Source organism: Nansenia antarctica, assembly GCF_963989245.1.
Source record: "Nansenia antarctica genome assembly, chromosome: 2".
Lineage (NCBI taxonomy): Eukaryota > Metazoa > Chordata > Actinopteri > Argentiniformes > Microstomatidae > Nansenia > Nansenia antarctica.
In genome coordinates, this window is record NC_137675.1 from 61,481,569 (window position 1) to 61,499,090 (window position 17,522).

At 45.7% G+C, this 17,522-nt stretch overlaps 1 protein-coding gene across 1 annotated transcript; it reads right to left on the bottom strand.

Annotated features, from left to right (window-relative positions):
- Positions 1-17,347, bottom strand: srl (sarcalumenin; the record flags this gene model as incomplete). Its single annotated transcript, XM_080524949.1, has 6 exons — positions 17,281-17,347; positions 6,654-6,758; positions 5,757-5,852; positions 1,665-1,781; positions 1,145-1,378; positions 1-812 (listed from the first exon to the last, which is right to left on the bottom strand). Exons 1-6 carry the CDS (start codon positions 17,336-17,338, stop codon positions 1-3), a joined length of 1,422 nt encoding a protein of 473 aa, XP_080381075.1. The 5' UTR covers positions 17,339-17,347.
- Positions 17,348-17,522: the final 175 nt, after the last annotated feature.

The window sequence follows — 17,522 nt, forward strand, 5'->3', positions numbered from 1 at the left end:
TCAGTTTTTCCGATAGCGATTCTTAGGCTTCTCGCCACAGCCAGTGACCTCGCAGGAGGTGAGGCCGGGGGTCTTGCCCCCGTTGATGCTGCTGAGCAGGCTGGGCAGCTCGTTAGTGATGGCCCTCTCGATCTTATCCAGCAGGCAGCCGCCCATGTAGGAGCACTGGGTTGCCAGAGCTTTGAAGGTGCTCACCGCGTTGATGCCGAAGAAGTCGCGGTAGGCGTCACGGCTGGGCAGGTCGAACTTGCTGACGTTGGTCTTGGCCAGGATGGACTTGAAGATGAAGAACTTGTCTGGGTCGTCGACTATCTCCTTGAACACCAGCTCGGGGTCACTGAAGTAGCTCATCTTGTCCTTGAAGGTCTGGACGTAGCGGTCCACCAACAGGCCGTGGATGCGCACGCGGATGCCGTGCTGACGGATGAAGGCGATCTTGTTCTCCAGACGGTTCTCGATCACCTGGTTCAGGTCCTCCAGGAGGGAGATCTCCTCGCGCTTGAAGAGCTCGCGGCTGGTGTCCTCAGCATAGTCGTAGGGCCAGAAGGAGCTGACGTAGACACGAGGGGGCTCGGTCACGTTGATGAGGGGTGCCAAGCTCCAGAAGAGGGCGCCGTAGACTCGCATCAGGTCTTGGGTGACCAGGTTGTCGGCCTTGTTGAGGATGATGCGGATCTGTGACTCGCGGCCCTTCAGCTGTCTGAAGAGCATCTCCAGCTCCAGACCTACGTCCAGCTTGGTGGGGTCGAAGACCACGAAGATCAAGTCTGCACGGTCAATGAACCACTGGCACACATCGTTGAAGGGGTAGCCTGCAGAGATTAAAGACAACCGGGAGGAAGGAACATTAGAACATTGTATGCGCAAGGTCTTCTTTTAGTCTAGAATTAGAGAGGCACAATAGGTTTGTTCTAACTCAGAGATAAATCAGATGATGGGACATTTCCTCTCTTGTGATTTACTAACAACATTAGGGTTTACCACATTACATTCCACACATGTTAATGCTGAATTGCTCTAAAGCTTTGAAGCTATCTTCATGCTATCCTGCCCTTGCGTTACCTCTATAATTATAATAAATATAAATATAATAAATATAATATAAAATATAAAATATAATAAATATAATAAATAATTATTATACCTCTCTCCTGCTGCTTGCGGTTCTCAATGATTCCAGGCGTGTCCACGAAGGTGACCCTCTCCAGCAGCTTGTGGGGCATCTCAATGCCAACCAGCTTCTCCAGGAAGTTCTGGCCAAACTTCTCCAGGGGGGAGAAGGAGCGCGAGCTGTCAGCAGCCATCACGATACCCTCAACGGAACGGATCTTCTCACCGTGCATGATCACAGTGAACTCAGAGGTAGTGGGCTCAGCACCTGGGGGAGAAGAGGGGGGGGGGGTGAAGGAGAGAGGGGTAAGAGAAAGGAGTGCAGAGAACACAGGGTAAGGTGGGAAGATATAAAGAGAATGGGATGATAGGGTTGTACGAGAGATGAGGCAGAGGAGTTGGAGGAGATGGCATAAAAAGGAGAGGAAAAACCCTAATCCTAAGTGAAAAATTAGTAATATACAGTAGGATAATACACTGGAAAGTACATGGAAAAGGAGAGTGGAGGACAAATGGGTGAGAAAAAGAAAGAGATGAAGTTCGAAAAGGCCTACCTGTGTACAGCTGGTGAGGGGTGTCCTTCAGGCCCAGCAGGTAGTTGATCATGGAGGACTTGCCTACACTCCAGGGTCCCAGGAACAGCACCATGGGCTTGGAGGTGATCTCCCCATCTGCCAGGGAAACAGGAGGAGGTCTGGTTGAAACCACAGGCGTATGCACTCTGAGGACAGGGTGGTGAAGGCCAGGGACATAGAACCTCAAGACCATATTTGACATTATTTTGGAAATAATAATTTTTGAATACACTGGAATTCATTTAAGATTGGATTTTTTGTATTGTTTTACAAAAAAGTCACACTCAGATCAATAAAATGACCTGCTTCCAGATGATAGTCAACAAAAACTTGAGTTGTTCTGTGTCGGCCAGCTAACTGTCTAGAGAGACCAGCGTGCATTGCAGAGAACATGCTTCTTAACCCATACATGCATACTGTAGGAGTCAAGAACCATGTGCAATTGAATGCACTCATCAACCACAGGGTGTATGCTGCATATGCATATAGGCAAGAGGCAGCAAGCAGCGCATCATTGCATCTCTCTGTCCAGCACAGAGCACAGGAGGAGCTGTGTGAGCTGTGGGGGCGGCTGTGGTGCAGGAGGTAGAGCCGCCGTCTAATGATCGCAAGGTTGGCAGATCGGCGGTTCGAGCTCCGGCTGGCCACATGTCGAAGTGTCCTTGGGCAAGACACTGAACCCCAAATTGCTCCCAGTGAGCGAGCCGGCACCTTGCATGGTAGCTTGCCGCCGTTGGTGTGTGAATGTGTGTGTGAATGTGTGTGTGAATGGGTGAATGAGAGGCCGTTGTAAAGCGCTTTGGATAAAGGCGCTATATAAGTCAGTCCATTTACCATTTAGGAGGAGCTTCTGTAGACTACTGAGAAAAGACATGGAGAGAGGTAAATAATTCAGTGTAAATCTGTGCTGGGCAGAGTATTCTTGAACCATTCTAACCAATGTAGCCATCAACCAACAAGGAAAAGCAGAACAAGAAGTCTCCTACTAAAAGACTGAACAGGCACATGTGAAAGCATTAGCGAAGCGTTAGCAAGCTGAAAGTGTGAGTGTGAGTGGAGAGTGTTGTAATGTTGGGATGGTCAAGGCTCAGTTGAATGTATTGCACTGATGTATCCATTCATATTTCATTTCAATTCATAACTCAATAGAGTAAAACAAAAAGCGAGACTGGCGAAAAAGAGAGAGGGGGGGGGGTCCCTTTTCAGGGTAACATCGGAGGGGCTTAAGACCAGAACAGTCATGATCTTATTTTGTTTCACCCCCAAAAAAATTGTAAGAAAAGCAAAAGAGAGTATGCACCAAAAGACAGATATAACATAACAAACCGAATCATACCCACCACTCTGTCCCGCCAATATGGCCGCTCCTCACACCTGTGCTCCTTTGCATAAGCCAGCGCTGCACATGCGCCCACCTCCACATCTGCATTTTCGCCCACCAGCCCCTAACCCACTCTTTTACACCAGCCACCCCCGGCCCTTTAAACCAGACCCTAACCCACCCCTTTAAACCAGCCCCTAACCCACCCCTTTAAACCAGCCCCTAACCCACCCCTTTAAACCAGCCCCTAACCCACCCCTTTAAACCAGCCCCTAACCCACCCCTTTAAACCAGCCCCTAACCCACCCCTTTAAACCAGCCCCTAACCCACCCCTTTAAACCAGCCCCTAACCCACCCCTTTAAACCAGCCCCTAACCCACCCCTTTAAACCAGCCCCTAACCCACCCCTTTAAACCAGCCCCTAACCCACCCCTTTAAACCAGCCCCTAACCCACCCCTTTAAACCAGCCCCTAACCCACCCCTTTAAACCAGACCCTAACCCACCCCTTTAAACCAGCCCCTAACCCACCCCTTTAAACCAGCCACCCCCAGCCCTTTAAACCAGCCACCCCCAGCCCTTTAAACCAGCCACCCCCAGCCCTTTAAACCAGCCACCCCCAGCCCTTTAAACCAGCCCCTACTGTGTGGGCATGCAGAAGGGCCTAAAAGCTTTTAGATTTCAGCTGTCTCATCTCCACATAATTGTTTATGACCCATTTAATGATATGCCAATAACACTAACCCTTTTAAATTGATTAATACAGAATGAGAGACTTGGAATTAGAGAATCAGTTTCGTCTTGATTTGTGAACCTTTAGATATTCTTGCTCTACTTTGCACTAGTCTGCAACTTGACCAGCAGATTTATAACAGGACTTTCTATATTACCATGATCATCTTAAATGAAAGAATATAAACTTTGTTGCTGAATTTGACTGCAGTTAAAATGATTGTTAATGAAAACGAGTATGTCACAAGTGATGTAATTTGTGACATGTATGATTATAATTTGGTTGCTTTTCAACCGAACTGGTCCATATGATGACCAATAGCTGGGATATATGGGCAGTGAATGTAGGGGAGCACCTTAGGCAGTGCCATGCACAGGGTTGCCCCCTTCATACCCACCTGTGTTCGAGTCCCCCAGTGTTCGTCCAGCTGTTAGGTGAAGGGGGTGAGGGAGGGAGGGAGGGCAAATATAAGGGGAGTAAATAAGGGGAGAGAGGGGGATAGAGGTTGAGGGGAGCTCTGCTTGGTTAAGAGTTTGTGTGGAGGTAGTAAAACTGAAGTGTAGGAGGGAGTAAAATAACAAAAGAGTGTGTGATGGAGGGAGATGCTCTGATGATGGGACTGGGGAATAATCACATAATATGTATTTGACATATTATATATTATTATTATATATTATTTGACTGGGAGCGTCAAGCAGGCACAGTTCTACAATGGGTGATGTTAAATGTGTTAAATACTATGCATTGCTCCCGATGCCTTCACTCTGTATTGTTATATAAAAAAGACAGCCAAAAAAAGCTGACTTACCACTTAGAACCGCAGTTAAAACAGAATCTATCAGAGATTTTTAAGAAGCCCTCTAAATGTAGGGACCGACATTGTGGCTACACCTCAGCATTAGTATTATTGTCCCCCACAATGAAATCAGGGAGGGGACTGTGGACCTTTCTCCGCCTGTTCGCATGTTCGTATGTCACAGATATATCTCAGTCACCACTGGGACAATGACGAAACTTGAATGATTCAGCATTAAAATTACACTGATTGGCCCCAGGGGGGCTGCGAAGTAGACAACCGAAGAGACTAACAAACAGCTACTTCCCCCAGGTGATCAGACAAGCCCACTGTAGTCAATTGATAATCTTCCCCTTACTCACCCCTTGCGCATGGACTACAGCAACCCTAAGCTCAAGCCACCTTACTACTGTGAACTCTATTATCATTAGCAGCACCGCTAGTGCAACCTGTCTTGTCTTACCTGCACTAATGCCACCTTATCTTGTACTATGCCTATTATTTTTTGTCTCTCTTTCTAGTACTACTGACACTTTTATCTTGAATTATGCTTGATTTATTATGCCCTATGTCTTGTGCTGCAATGCAATGTCAGGATCCGAAGCCTAAGAATTTTACTCTGTTACAATGTTGTAATGTGACGTAACGAATAAACTTGAAACTTGAAAGTTAAAATTCCAAAATGACACTGATTGACTGATTGTCACCAATTCAAGGGGATGGACGCTACATCATTTGTGGGGGACTACATGTTTACTGTAAACTTAATTTTGAGATGAGTGTGTGGGTTAGCAACCATGCCAAACCACAAGAGGGCGAGCTTTATTTCAATATGGGGAGTTGCTCTTTGGTGGTCCTGCTCAAGTTAGAGAGGACAGTGCTCAAAGTAATCTCTCAGAGGACACGGTATAGAACATTCTACAATATTCAGAAGTGCAGGAAGCTCATGTGACTTACATATTATTTAAAGCATTTAAAAATCATCAAACGAATCAGAGAAAGTGAAAAAAACATTTCAACTCCAAAGAAGAAAGGAGTGTGAGAAAAGTCCAAAGAAAGAAAGAATGCCATGCTTCTCAGTTCCTGCATCAATCTTTTGGATAAGGGTGTTGTGTGTGAACAAGTCCACAAATCATCAGTCAGTCACCAAGTCAACCCAAACAAGGAACCCACACTCTGTCAACCTGGAGCAGAACACACCGTGCCTGGCCTTCGCTGTACCTGAGATCTCATGCTGCCTCAGCTCGTTGTACTTGTAGGCCTGTTCCATGGGCTTGATGGACGAGTGGTAGATCTTACGTAAGCTCTGGAGAGCCGCTGTAGGACAGAGAGAGAGAGAGAGAGAGAGAGAGGAGGGTAGAAGAGAGGGATGAATAGAGAGGGAGAGGGAGGGAAAATGAGAGAGACGTGAGAAAATGAGGGGGCCATTATGGAATGAAAATGAGGTGGGATGTTCAGAGAGAGGGGGGGATGATGGAGACCAAATGAACAACAGAAGATTAGGAAATCATTACATCCTAACGACATAGCCCATTAGCGCTAATGGAAAAGTAGCCCATTAGAGATCTGGAGCACGTGTTTTCGCCTCAAACTTAAACTGCTGCATGTGTCTCTACAGACCAGTAACCACAGAGAACCATCCATCCCTGCTCTTCATTTTGTGCTACATTAACCTAAGATATTAGGAAAATCACTGGATCAAGACAGGGATGGGAATACATTAAGTACATTGCTCTGATCATAGTTAAGAGTTGTTTATCTATAATAAGAGAACTTTTGGTATGGTGTTTAACAGTCATAATGCTCCCACTCAGAATACACATCTCTCTAAATGTATAAAATAAAAAAATAAAAATCTGAGTGGGGCAGTCCCACTGACTCCTATTTTTCATTTTATTGGACAGGCATAGTGAAGACAGACAGGAAAGTAAGGGAGAGAGGCCATGGGCTGGATTCGAACCCATGGCGACATGTGTGCTGTGTTGACCGTGGTGCTAGACCACTGGACCACCCCAGGCCACTAAATGTATCAATTTCAATATGCTTCATCTGATTGTCCCTGTTCGTCCCTCCTCTCCCCTGCATCCCCATGTTGCATATTATGCACCCCATCCATACCTGCATAGTCGCCTGAGTTCTCCTCGGCGGCGAGCCGGAGGGTCTGCTCGATGTGGGATCTGTCTCTCAGGATGGAGCCCAGGGCCTCCTCCTCCTCCTCCTCCTCTGTAGAGACATAAACAACAGGTTGCCGATGTGCCACTGATCGTGCCAACAACACTCACACACCCACACACACACATTGACTGTTAGGGGCCAAAACATTATTTGCACGCTTGCAGACAAAAGTGCCATGATTCACATGGTATAAATCCCTTTCCTAGGATCACTGTTAAACAGCACGGTACATCACGACCGTTGGAGCAGCAGTGAGCGGGAGGATCGGCCGCCAAGGTGTCGTCTATGACAGCTTTATGATCGGCCTCGGTTAGTGAGAGAGGAAGAATTCACGGAAGGGCTGAGTGTAGCACATCGTAAACAGTCTGCCAAGCTGTTTTATTGTGGCCAATTACCACGTTATTTAGAAGGTTACATCAATCAATAGAGCCGGTGTTTCAGTGGCGTTCTTCTACTGCCGTGCTCCGCAGGGATGAGTGTCAAAACAATGCTGGGTAGAGAAATGTCTAAAGCAGTGGAAACACAACAGCAATCCATTTAACAGCCACATCGAAATGAACTGGCGCTGTTAAAGTACTAGGCCAACTAAAAGCCAGTCATTGTTATTAAAGTCAGTCATAGTCAGTAGGCCTAATAGTCATTATGAGACCATACCTTTGATAAACAATGGGAACGATTATTTTCTGATTGAGAGCCGAGAGCAAACTACCTACCATCTCCATTCTCTGCCGCTAATAAAAACTCTTTCTGTTATCAACTATGTTGCCAGCACCTCAGCCTCTGTGTAGATCGTTTCCCTGATGCTGCAGGATATTCCTGTCAAACTCTCTCAGGATGAGTGACTGAGACACACTATACATGGAGAGAGGAGGACAGTAGATGATTCCTACTGCTGTAAATGTAGCATTCAGCACATGTAGGCCTATAGATCCCCATCTATTATCATTCTCTCCAGAGTGGCCAGCAACACTGGGCAGTTAATCAAGGTAAACAACATCACATCACCCAGCCAAAACCTTTCTGTCTCTCTGTCTGCCTGTCGACCAATCAACATGACAACCCTTGGAATAACTCTTTCCCAACTTAGCCCTCTGAGTGTGTGTCATCTCCATATTTGAATGTCTCGTACTGCTTAGATCACAGCGGCTACAGTACGATTAGCTCTTTTTATAGAACGTGAACGCTAAAAATAAAAGAGCAAAGGCCTTTGTTAGACATATATAGCCATGGTTTCACAACAGAGCAGAGGGCCCGAGGAGTATGACTGGGGGACTCCCTGGTTTCATAACAGGCCAGGCCGGGAGGGGAGAACACAGTGACAGGGCACAGGCATCCTGAATGGCCACACCGTAGAGGCAAAAAAAGGCGTATAAGCCTCTCTCCTATTTAACTCCTGGCCTGTCTAAATTTAACCACCCCTGTCGGGTGGGCTTATCAGCCTGTTAGGCCTGTCCTTGTGTGCCCAGGAACAGGCTGCCCAGACTTTATGGACAATGTGTGGCGGCTAGGCTAGGCTAGGCTAGTGTAGGGTAGGCTAGTGTAGGGTAGGCTAGGCTAGGCCACCCAGGTCAGGTTTCACAGCAGCATTACACACCAGGCTATATTTAGTGGCCTCTGGGATATCATTGTGATTCACACTTCCATGCCCATGAGGTTGTGAACGTCTGCTGCCGCCTTCATGTCCGCCTAGGATTAGGAATGACACTCCCAGTAGAGACTTCCACTTTAAGTCGTTCACAGAATTCGACAACACTTAGAGAAGAGATGCTTGTGCTTGAGCTTATAAAATGGCCAGCATATTGACTGCAATTTCTAAATGTTTGTACCTGAGGCTGAGGTTATTGACAAAGCATTTGAACTCCCTATCTGTTAATATAGGCCCTGAGGCTATACAATTGAATGTGATACACTGATCTTCCAGCTTACGTTGATAACAAACAACAAATACTGTCAGCAAATACTGATCTTTTTTAACCTATCATAATCACCCTAGTAAAAACCAGAACCTTAGCTCAAACATGGTCCGACCTCACATGCACCCCTCTGTACTTCCTCTCCCCCAAAATACTGCCAAATCTTCTCCACAAACTTAGACTTGACAAAGCTCTGCCCTCGGACATTAAGCTGGTAATGACTGCTCAGATCAAAGGGGCTGAATGGAGGATCAGAGGGAATAAAATATGTGGGTATTTCCCTTGGCATTTCCCATCTGAGCTGGTAACAACCAGGGGCCTGTGAGCTTGATGCCAGGATGCTTACGTAATCATCACAAATCACATGATGACCGAAGCGGGGAAGCAATTCACTGGAATCACACCACTGATGTCAAGTTAAGTCAAAGTAGGGACCCTATACGGCTCTGCCCAGAAACAACCTGTAACCCTAGTTCCTAGACACTTCGTGAGCTTAGAATTATAAGGTTCTATCTCCGTTTAGGGTACAGTAGTTCAGAGATATTGAGCGTCAAAGTTTTGACATTCCATTATGTTTTGTGAGATGGAACCTTTGTATTTTATGACTTACTAACTCAAAAATGTCAACATTTTAAAATAACACCACACAGGCATTAATAAACACCTAATGGATCAGATTATGTAAAAAACTCAATTCTGACAAAAATGGAGATATTATAATTCTAACGTCACGACTTGTAGATCTGATAGGCTTGGATGGATATAAGCAAGGGGTTGTTTCTGGACAGTTTCTGGAATGACAATTCAACCATCTATCATAGACTCTAGAATGTTCTGTAGACATCCCATCCAATGAATATTACAGATGGCTGCAACCGGTAGTAAATATATTACAATCGACACATGTGTAATATATGTGTTATTACACAGTAATAAATGTGTCATGTCTTAACTTTGTCCTTTGGATATAACTTTCGTATTCATCATTGGCCACACGTCACTCCACTTTTATTTACTAAGCTGTTGTGGTAAACTATTAGTGTATCACGAGGCTAATTGGTAAACAACCTGTTTGATGCACAACACGAAATACAACCTGAGAACTAGGGTCACATTTACTCCAGAAGAAATGATTGCTCTGACATCTGTGTCTCTGTTTAACAGGACACACATCATATAAACCCTGGCTAATTTGTCTGCCTTTGATATACAGTACTCACACAAATGTTGCTAGAATGTTGGAGGAGGCTGTTTCCAGATTAGCAGTGGGATCAAGTTACGGGGAGATGTGGGCAGAAAGGTCACAGGGTCAAGCCAGGGGTGACTCTGAGGCAACACAAGCTGCAGTCAATCTAAAACCTCGATTCCCTGAAACAGCTCAGCTAGTTTTCTGAAGTTAACAGCCTATGCTTTTCAATTAGACCATGTTCATACGAGTATACCCACATCCAGTTTTATGAGAATAACCCAATACACTTGAACAACAGGACACACAATATGAGAACCATGTTTCCTCGTGCATATGATTTGAAATACAATGACAATTTTGCATGGATGAGAAGTGGCATTAACATGAAAACATATATGACATAAATGACCTAAAAGGGTAAATTCACTGAGAGACTGGAGCCAGGTCAACATTTGTTCAGTAACATTCATAAAGCCTGAATGCAATAGTATCAAATTACATTGAAAGCATGCAGGATCACCAGGGTCTTAGGATTTTCTGGTAAGTTCTAGAAAGAGCTGGAGAGAATCCGCCTCACCCCTGGCATTCAACACCTCCCTCGTCACTTCGCCCTGCTCCCCACGTGCTAAATAGCTCCTCTAGTTAACTTAATTTGCCAAGTCACCCTCAGGAGTGCTGTGTCTTCCTACCGGGCAGTGGGGTAGGGGCCAGAGGCTGTTTCCTCTGGTGGAATGGCTTGGCCAGCGGCCACGAGACAAGTGTTGGTGCTTACTTTGTGATTCCCTGCATTGGCGAAGACACTAACATGAAAAACTACACAGCAGCCAGATCTATTTGTTTATTAGCATCTGATGTTGGTTTGTTGACATTTCATATGCATGATTTCCTCTCTCCAAAGTTTTCTCCAATTTAAATTAAGATACACACGAGAAATCAGACGTGATTTTGATCATTATATATATAGCGCCTACTGCTAAAACACAGACATTAGGAACTTAATGTCACTTTGAACCCAGGGAATACTTTCAATATCACACATTACTGTATGTCCCATAAAGATCAGAGAATAAACTCACTCAACTAGCCTGCTCCCTTTACTCAGGCACAAATGTAAAGAAACACCATGGATAATAATGGCATATTCTCAGGCTTAAAATGAACACCTAACAGATGCTCCTTTCAGCGCCAGGAGGCTGCAGCCTGGTAGTGATGACACACACGGATAGTAAGGCATACTGGTGCACTGCCGATGCTAACAGAGTCAAAGCACTAAAAATAAGACTGTGTAATGTTGCTTCCAGCACGTTGTGGGAACAAGAACGGGCAACGGTGGAGGATAAAAAAAGGCGAGATACAGTTGAACAAAATAGTGCCATTCAACAACTTCAGCATCAACAATCTATGTAGGCTCAAAGCATATGACTCATCATAGCATAATATGTCATATTATGACTCAAACAAGACAAGGCAAAAGCAAGTCAAGTCATTGTGTATCGAGTGCAAGTGTCAAGTATATCAGATCCTAGACGTAATGAGGAATGTCAAGGTAGAATCACCAAGTCTGTTATTTCCAAGGATGATAATGGATTTGCAGTAGCACTTCTCTATAGGTCAAAGGGCTTCTCTTGGCAGTAACTCATCCAATCCAATTATAATGTGTAGCACCCACTTGGGTGATGAGGTAGCCATTACCACTGGTCAATTCTCAATGTTCATACTGAGTCTAGATTAGTTTGAAGGCAGGTGGGTGAGAGCCGTTTGGAACGCAGTCAGGGCAGATTTGATTACAGACACAAACATCATAAACACTCTTACATTAAGTCAGAGAAGTAGGTCAACAAGTCTGGATGGATGTGTCTCTATGCAGACTATTCTGTGAGGACACTCGACAGGGCAGTCATATCTGATGGCTATATCACACTTACTGATATAACCTACATGCAACCTCCTCCCCAAAAACCACCAAACATACCCGCGAAACTATGTTGCGCTGTTCAGAGGGGCATAGTGCAAAGGCACACTGATGAAAAAATTACTGATGGAAATGCCATATGAAAAACAGCCACAACGATGATAATAGATTCATTTCTTTGTGTAAAGACTTCTGCATGATAAGAGGATGGGTAGCATGTCTATTGTCAGCCTCTCCTCAGCAGCCTAATAGCTCTGGACTTGCTGACACCAACCTTTCTAGTCAATCCCCAATGTATCCTGCCGAGAGCTTCAAAAAGATCTGAAAGGTTGTCTTGCCACAGGACGGTGGGGTTTGCATCAGCCACGGAACACTCTAAATTAACCCTCAAGGCGCCTGGGGAACAGATATGAACTACGGACATCTGTCACAGGGACCATGTGTCCTTGTTGAGCCTGTTGCCTGGCAACCGTGTGCAGTTTGAAGAAACATTCCGGGCGGCAACAGCGCATCCAGTCGGAATGCTGCTGCTAGAGCTGCCATAGGCTCCGGCTTTTGGTGGAACACACCCTGATGCTGAGGCCTTAGTGGACTAGGAAGTTTGGTGTCATCTCTCATCTATAGCAGCAAATTAGCTCACAGCTGCAAAGGGAAGACAATGTCACAATCACAGTATTGGTTGGGTGGTTATTAACTCAATGAGTTATCTCTCAATCAATCCTATACCATCAGCTCTATTTAGTGTAATGGGCTCATGCAGTTACAGTAATAGAGATGACTGACAGACAAGGAATCTACTCATGGTCACAATCATGTTGATACTGAACAGAATTATTCAAAATGACATTATGTAGAACTGTAAGATGTGTATCTGTCTATCCTAAGTCTGCTGCTGAGATCGCAATGTCCAGTCGGCGTGTGTGTGTGTGTGTGTGTGTGTGTGTGTGTGTGTGTGTGTGTGTGCGTGTGCGTGTGCGTGTGCGTGTGTGCATGTGTGTGTGGGTGGGTGTGTGTAAAACTCCCATATCAAGTTCCGCTGTTTGCAATGGGAAGGTATGTTACATTTAAAGTGAACATGATTAGGGGGCGGTAGGTCCTCTGAACCAGGAGGTTTTACCCTGGGGGGCCATGGGGGGGGGTTCAGGCAACCTTTACCGTGGTCCGGGGGATCTCCCTGGGAGAGAGGAGCAGCATCAGGAGCTAAACTGAGTCTCGCTACAGACAGATCCCCTTGATTATAAACCACACCATTTCCATGCAATACTCTCCCCATAAATACACTGCATGTATGCTTCTGAACCCTGAACATCCACGGTCGTCATTCTGACTCGATCAAGAGATTTAGATGAGGGATTACGGTGTTAGTGCTACACTGAATGGAAAGCCCACCCAACTCTTAATCCAACCAATAGGAAAGCACTTCTCCTCCACCGACAGGTCAGAGGGACAGGGGTGGGGGTGCACAGTGGGGTGTGCAGGGCATGGCTAGTAAGGGGGCAAGGATGGCAACAGGTGCCATAGCTTTGGGAGCTGGTACCCCCCGTGGATAGAAATAGCCCTACAATGGGTCAGGGGATGGAAAGAGGAGGGGGGGGGGGGTAAAATCGCTGTCCTATTTTAAGGCTCAATGTGTTAGTCAGTCTGGAGACTCAGAGACATCCCCAGGCCTCTGTGATCCTCATGCACGGCTCACCCCCTGTAACAGGCCACTGTACCAGTCTACTGTATGGCTACAAAGGGCCCTTGACTGACATGAGACTCAAATACTTATTTTTATTTGTTTTGTACTGTACATACTTGAGTGATAATCAAACATCACACATTCATGTCTCTGTGGAGATAATATCCTAACACACTGAAACAGAAGAAGTCACAATGAACTATTCATTCTGCATAGATTCATACACGTTGACATCATTGCATTTCAACTCCAGGACACTGTACACATACCAACTCTATAAACAAGGAGTTTGCGTCCAAAATGATCTATACATAACGTTAACAATAACTTCAGACAAAAGGGTAAACTAATTGTCGGCTTGTGTCCAGATGGAGTCCGAAATTTCATGCCATTTTACGGTAGAAGAACATTCAGAGAACTGGTCCTGGGGCTGTTTTTAGGGCCACATCTTAGTGGCTTAAAGGCTCGGGGGCCAATGTCACAGATCACCATGCAGGCCTCTGAAGGTGGGTCTGAAGCCTGAGCACATCCGGGTGGTAATGCCCCAGAAGGGTGGGCAGGATCAGTTTGAGGACACACCGGCGAGTGGTACACGGATCATGGCGGGGGGGGGCGGGGGTGCAAGACGCTTTACACTGGGGTGTTGATCTCTATACATACGCTGCTCTCCCTGCTCTGCTGTCATACAGCCAGAGAGAGTCACCGGGTGACCTTGAGACTGGGGGGCTCGTCCTGGGGAAAGGAGTGGAGGTGGGGGTGGGGTGCGGTGTCCCCCCCAGAGTACTGGAGGGATACCCTGGTGCAACCTGTGCCAAGGCTGCATTCTTCTGTCTCAAGTATCGTTAGTGTTACAGTGCCCCCAAAGTAAATAAATAAGATTAGTAATAAGTTCATAACACAGGATAAAACTGATTGAAGACCTTAATGCCCATTTAACAATCGAACAAAATCTCAATAGATTGGTGCATTGTCTAGTCAGTAAATACCGTAGAGTGACTATGTTGAGTCAGTGATTATAAACCACTTCTGTCTTACCAGGTGGCAATTGGCCTCTGACCTAGGATGCCCAACTTTGACCCAGGACCAAGCAACTACATTCTAGCTGTGATTGTGACAACTGACAAACTCCTGTTAAACACACCACACAGATCAATCTCCATTTGTCCAGGACTGCCACCATCTGTGTTCCACGTCAGAACCTCTATGTCCCCTAAACCTTCCCTGTGGACTTTATATCACACCCAATAACATGTATTGAATGTTCAAGATTACCTGGAAAAGCGCATTGGGTTAAAGAAACACGCTTTATAAATCCAATCATTTATTATTATTATTATTATTATTATTACTATTATGATGATTAGATATCAATCAAAGAAGACATCAAGCATCCTTTTGTACATAAACAGTAAGCCATTACCTGTAAGAGAGATGCTTGAGCTTCAGATACAAACAAAGTAAACAAAGCTATTAGTTCCTTTATTCGAATCAATAGAGAGAACATCAACAGTAGACATTACCACCACAATAACCACAGCGCCTTTACACAAGATACTCATGATTACAGTTTAATTGCATCTTATGACATTTATTATAATGTTTAAATTACTGAACATGAAAGTGTATGATATCCCTGTGGACTCTTCAATCTCTTGGGCTCTAGACACAAATAAAAAAAACTAACACGAAGCAGTATCCTTTTAACAACTTGTTACATAAGCCTTGCTATAAATTCCAAATAAGTAGGTAGAGGGAACTGCATTCACATCCCTGTTTTAATAAGATGCAATGGAATCCAGGCCGTACCATAAAACACTGTACTGTACAGTGCTATAATGCTAATCGGGTTAGCTAGGAAGATCATCTCCCATCTCCCACACATGAAAACATGATGGCAACCCATCATCACAAGCATTTGCGTGTGTGAGGAGCACTAACCTGTGTGAGGACTTTCCACACTTTCATTGAGCCTTACTGAATCAATACTAGGCTCATGTACATACGACAACAATGGGGAGAGAAGCCAGGTAAACATACTGGCTAGTAATGTTTCTGAAGGAGCCATAGGCCACCCAGTGACACTACTATCCATGCCGCGGGACCAGACTAGACCCGAGGCCCCAGGCCCCAGACCAGACTAGACCCCAGGCCCCAGGCCGCTGGCTCTGACCAGGGCCTGAGCACCAGCCCCGCCTGGCAGGATAATGCATGTCCCTATAAGGCCAGCTGCTGGGAATAAATTGTGATTGTGACAGTGCAGGGTGACAGCAGCTGTGCAGTGTGTCTAAAGGGTAGCGGTGTGCGGTGTGGGGCTGGGAGGGGTGAGCAGGGGGAGGGAAGGGGTGAGGATGGGGGGGTGGGGGGCTGGGGGGGTAGGTGGAGTAGGGGGGGTGGATCTATAGTGGACCGTGTCCAGTTACAGGACGCCATCCAATCTTAGACACCTGACGGCAGGCTGGGATAATGAAGGCCTTGCTCCACGGCTGAAGGGATCCCAAGGACGGACAAGGGTAACCAACCAACTGCCTGAACGCAAATCACACATCCCAATCCACATTTCTGAAGAGGGTCGTCTCCATGATATTCCATTCTGTGATGTCATTCATGTCGACTCCCACTTGACAAATCACAAACGCGTGTGCTTATTAATCTAAGACCACTACATGTCATTCCTATGAATGAACGCAATAACACTAACCACTAATCATTTGATACAGTCAGGCAATGCTTTCTAGAACCTTCATTGTTCTCTCATGGACATAAAAGAGGGAGTTTTACTTTTGGAGTCAAAGGTTAGAGAAAGGCACAGATAGAGGGCAAGAGATAGCGGATGGGAGAGCAAGAAATCGAAGAAAGGGGGAGAGGGAAAAGAGAGACAGAGAGATACGGATGAGCAGTGTTCTCTCTAGTAAGTGAGACTTTAAGCTGGTGCCATGCTTAGGACAGCTGACACACATACCATCCCCACACCAATGCTTCTGCTGTACCAACGTTGCACAGAGTGTGTGTGTGTGTGTGTAGGTGTCTGTGTAGGTGTGTGTGTGTATGTGTGTGTGTGTGTGTGTGTGTGTGTGTGTGTGTGTGTGTGTGTCTGTGTGTGTGTGTGTGTGTGTGTGTGTGTGTGTGTGTGTGTATGTGTGTTCAAGAACTGTAGCGAGCCAGGCTTATAATGGAATAAGTGCTGCGCATACATATTAACGATTAAAGAATGAGAGAGGGAGTCATGGTCTGCACCTTTTTTAATGTTTATATTAAAAGAAGGGATGAGGATGAACCCTTAAAATATTCCCTCCTGAACTTGGCATGGCCGCTGTTTAATTTTAAACCCTGCAGTTTAAATAGCCGTGCAGAGTGTGACCGCCACCGTTTGAAGGACCCCCTCCTGTCCCTATGTACCCTGTCACAAAGCTCCTTGTCCACCTCTACTGTCTCTATATGCATAGTATAAATCCACAAGGTTGACAGAATAATCCACTTGCATACTTAGGAAAACGCTCAGAGTGTGACAGTGAAGTTCATCCAAAATTAATAGGTGGAGCGTTAAAGCTGAGGTACTATATCATCCTTCTGTACCGTACAGAGTGGAACTCATTAAGTTGAGTCAAATTCATCCTGCCTGTCTACTTATAAGTCGTTCAAACTGATTGGACAATGAGAGTACTGTATGCAGCAGATGCCTCCGATATTTACCCAACCGGAGCCACCGTCTCATAGAGTATACTACCTGTGGGACATGTGGGGTCCATGTCAGCACACTTGTAGAGCTTCTAGTGACCAGCACTTAACAGCCACTTAACAACACACTGTCTACACACACGTTCACGCACACAAGCCAGGGAATGAGAACAGTATAGTTGAAGTATAAAGGCCCTTACCTGCTGTGGCCAGGAGCAGCAAGGAGACGAAGCAGCAGACTGAGACTATACCCTTCATGATGGCTGCCAGGAGAACTCTGATTGCCAGAGTGAGTATATATATACCACCCCCCGGAAGGTCAAAGGGCACACACAGAGGAGGCGGAGTACTGGAGAGGGCCCCGGTGGGTGGGGGGTATGAGTGTCACTCTGTGTGTGTGTGTGTGTGTGTGTGTGTGTGTGTGTGTGTGTGTGTGTGTGTG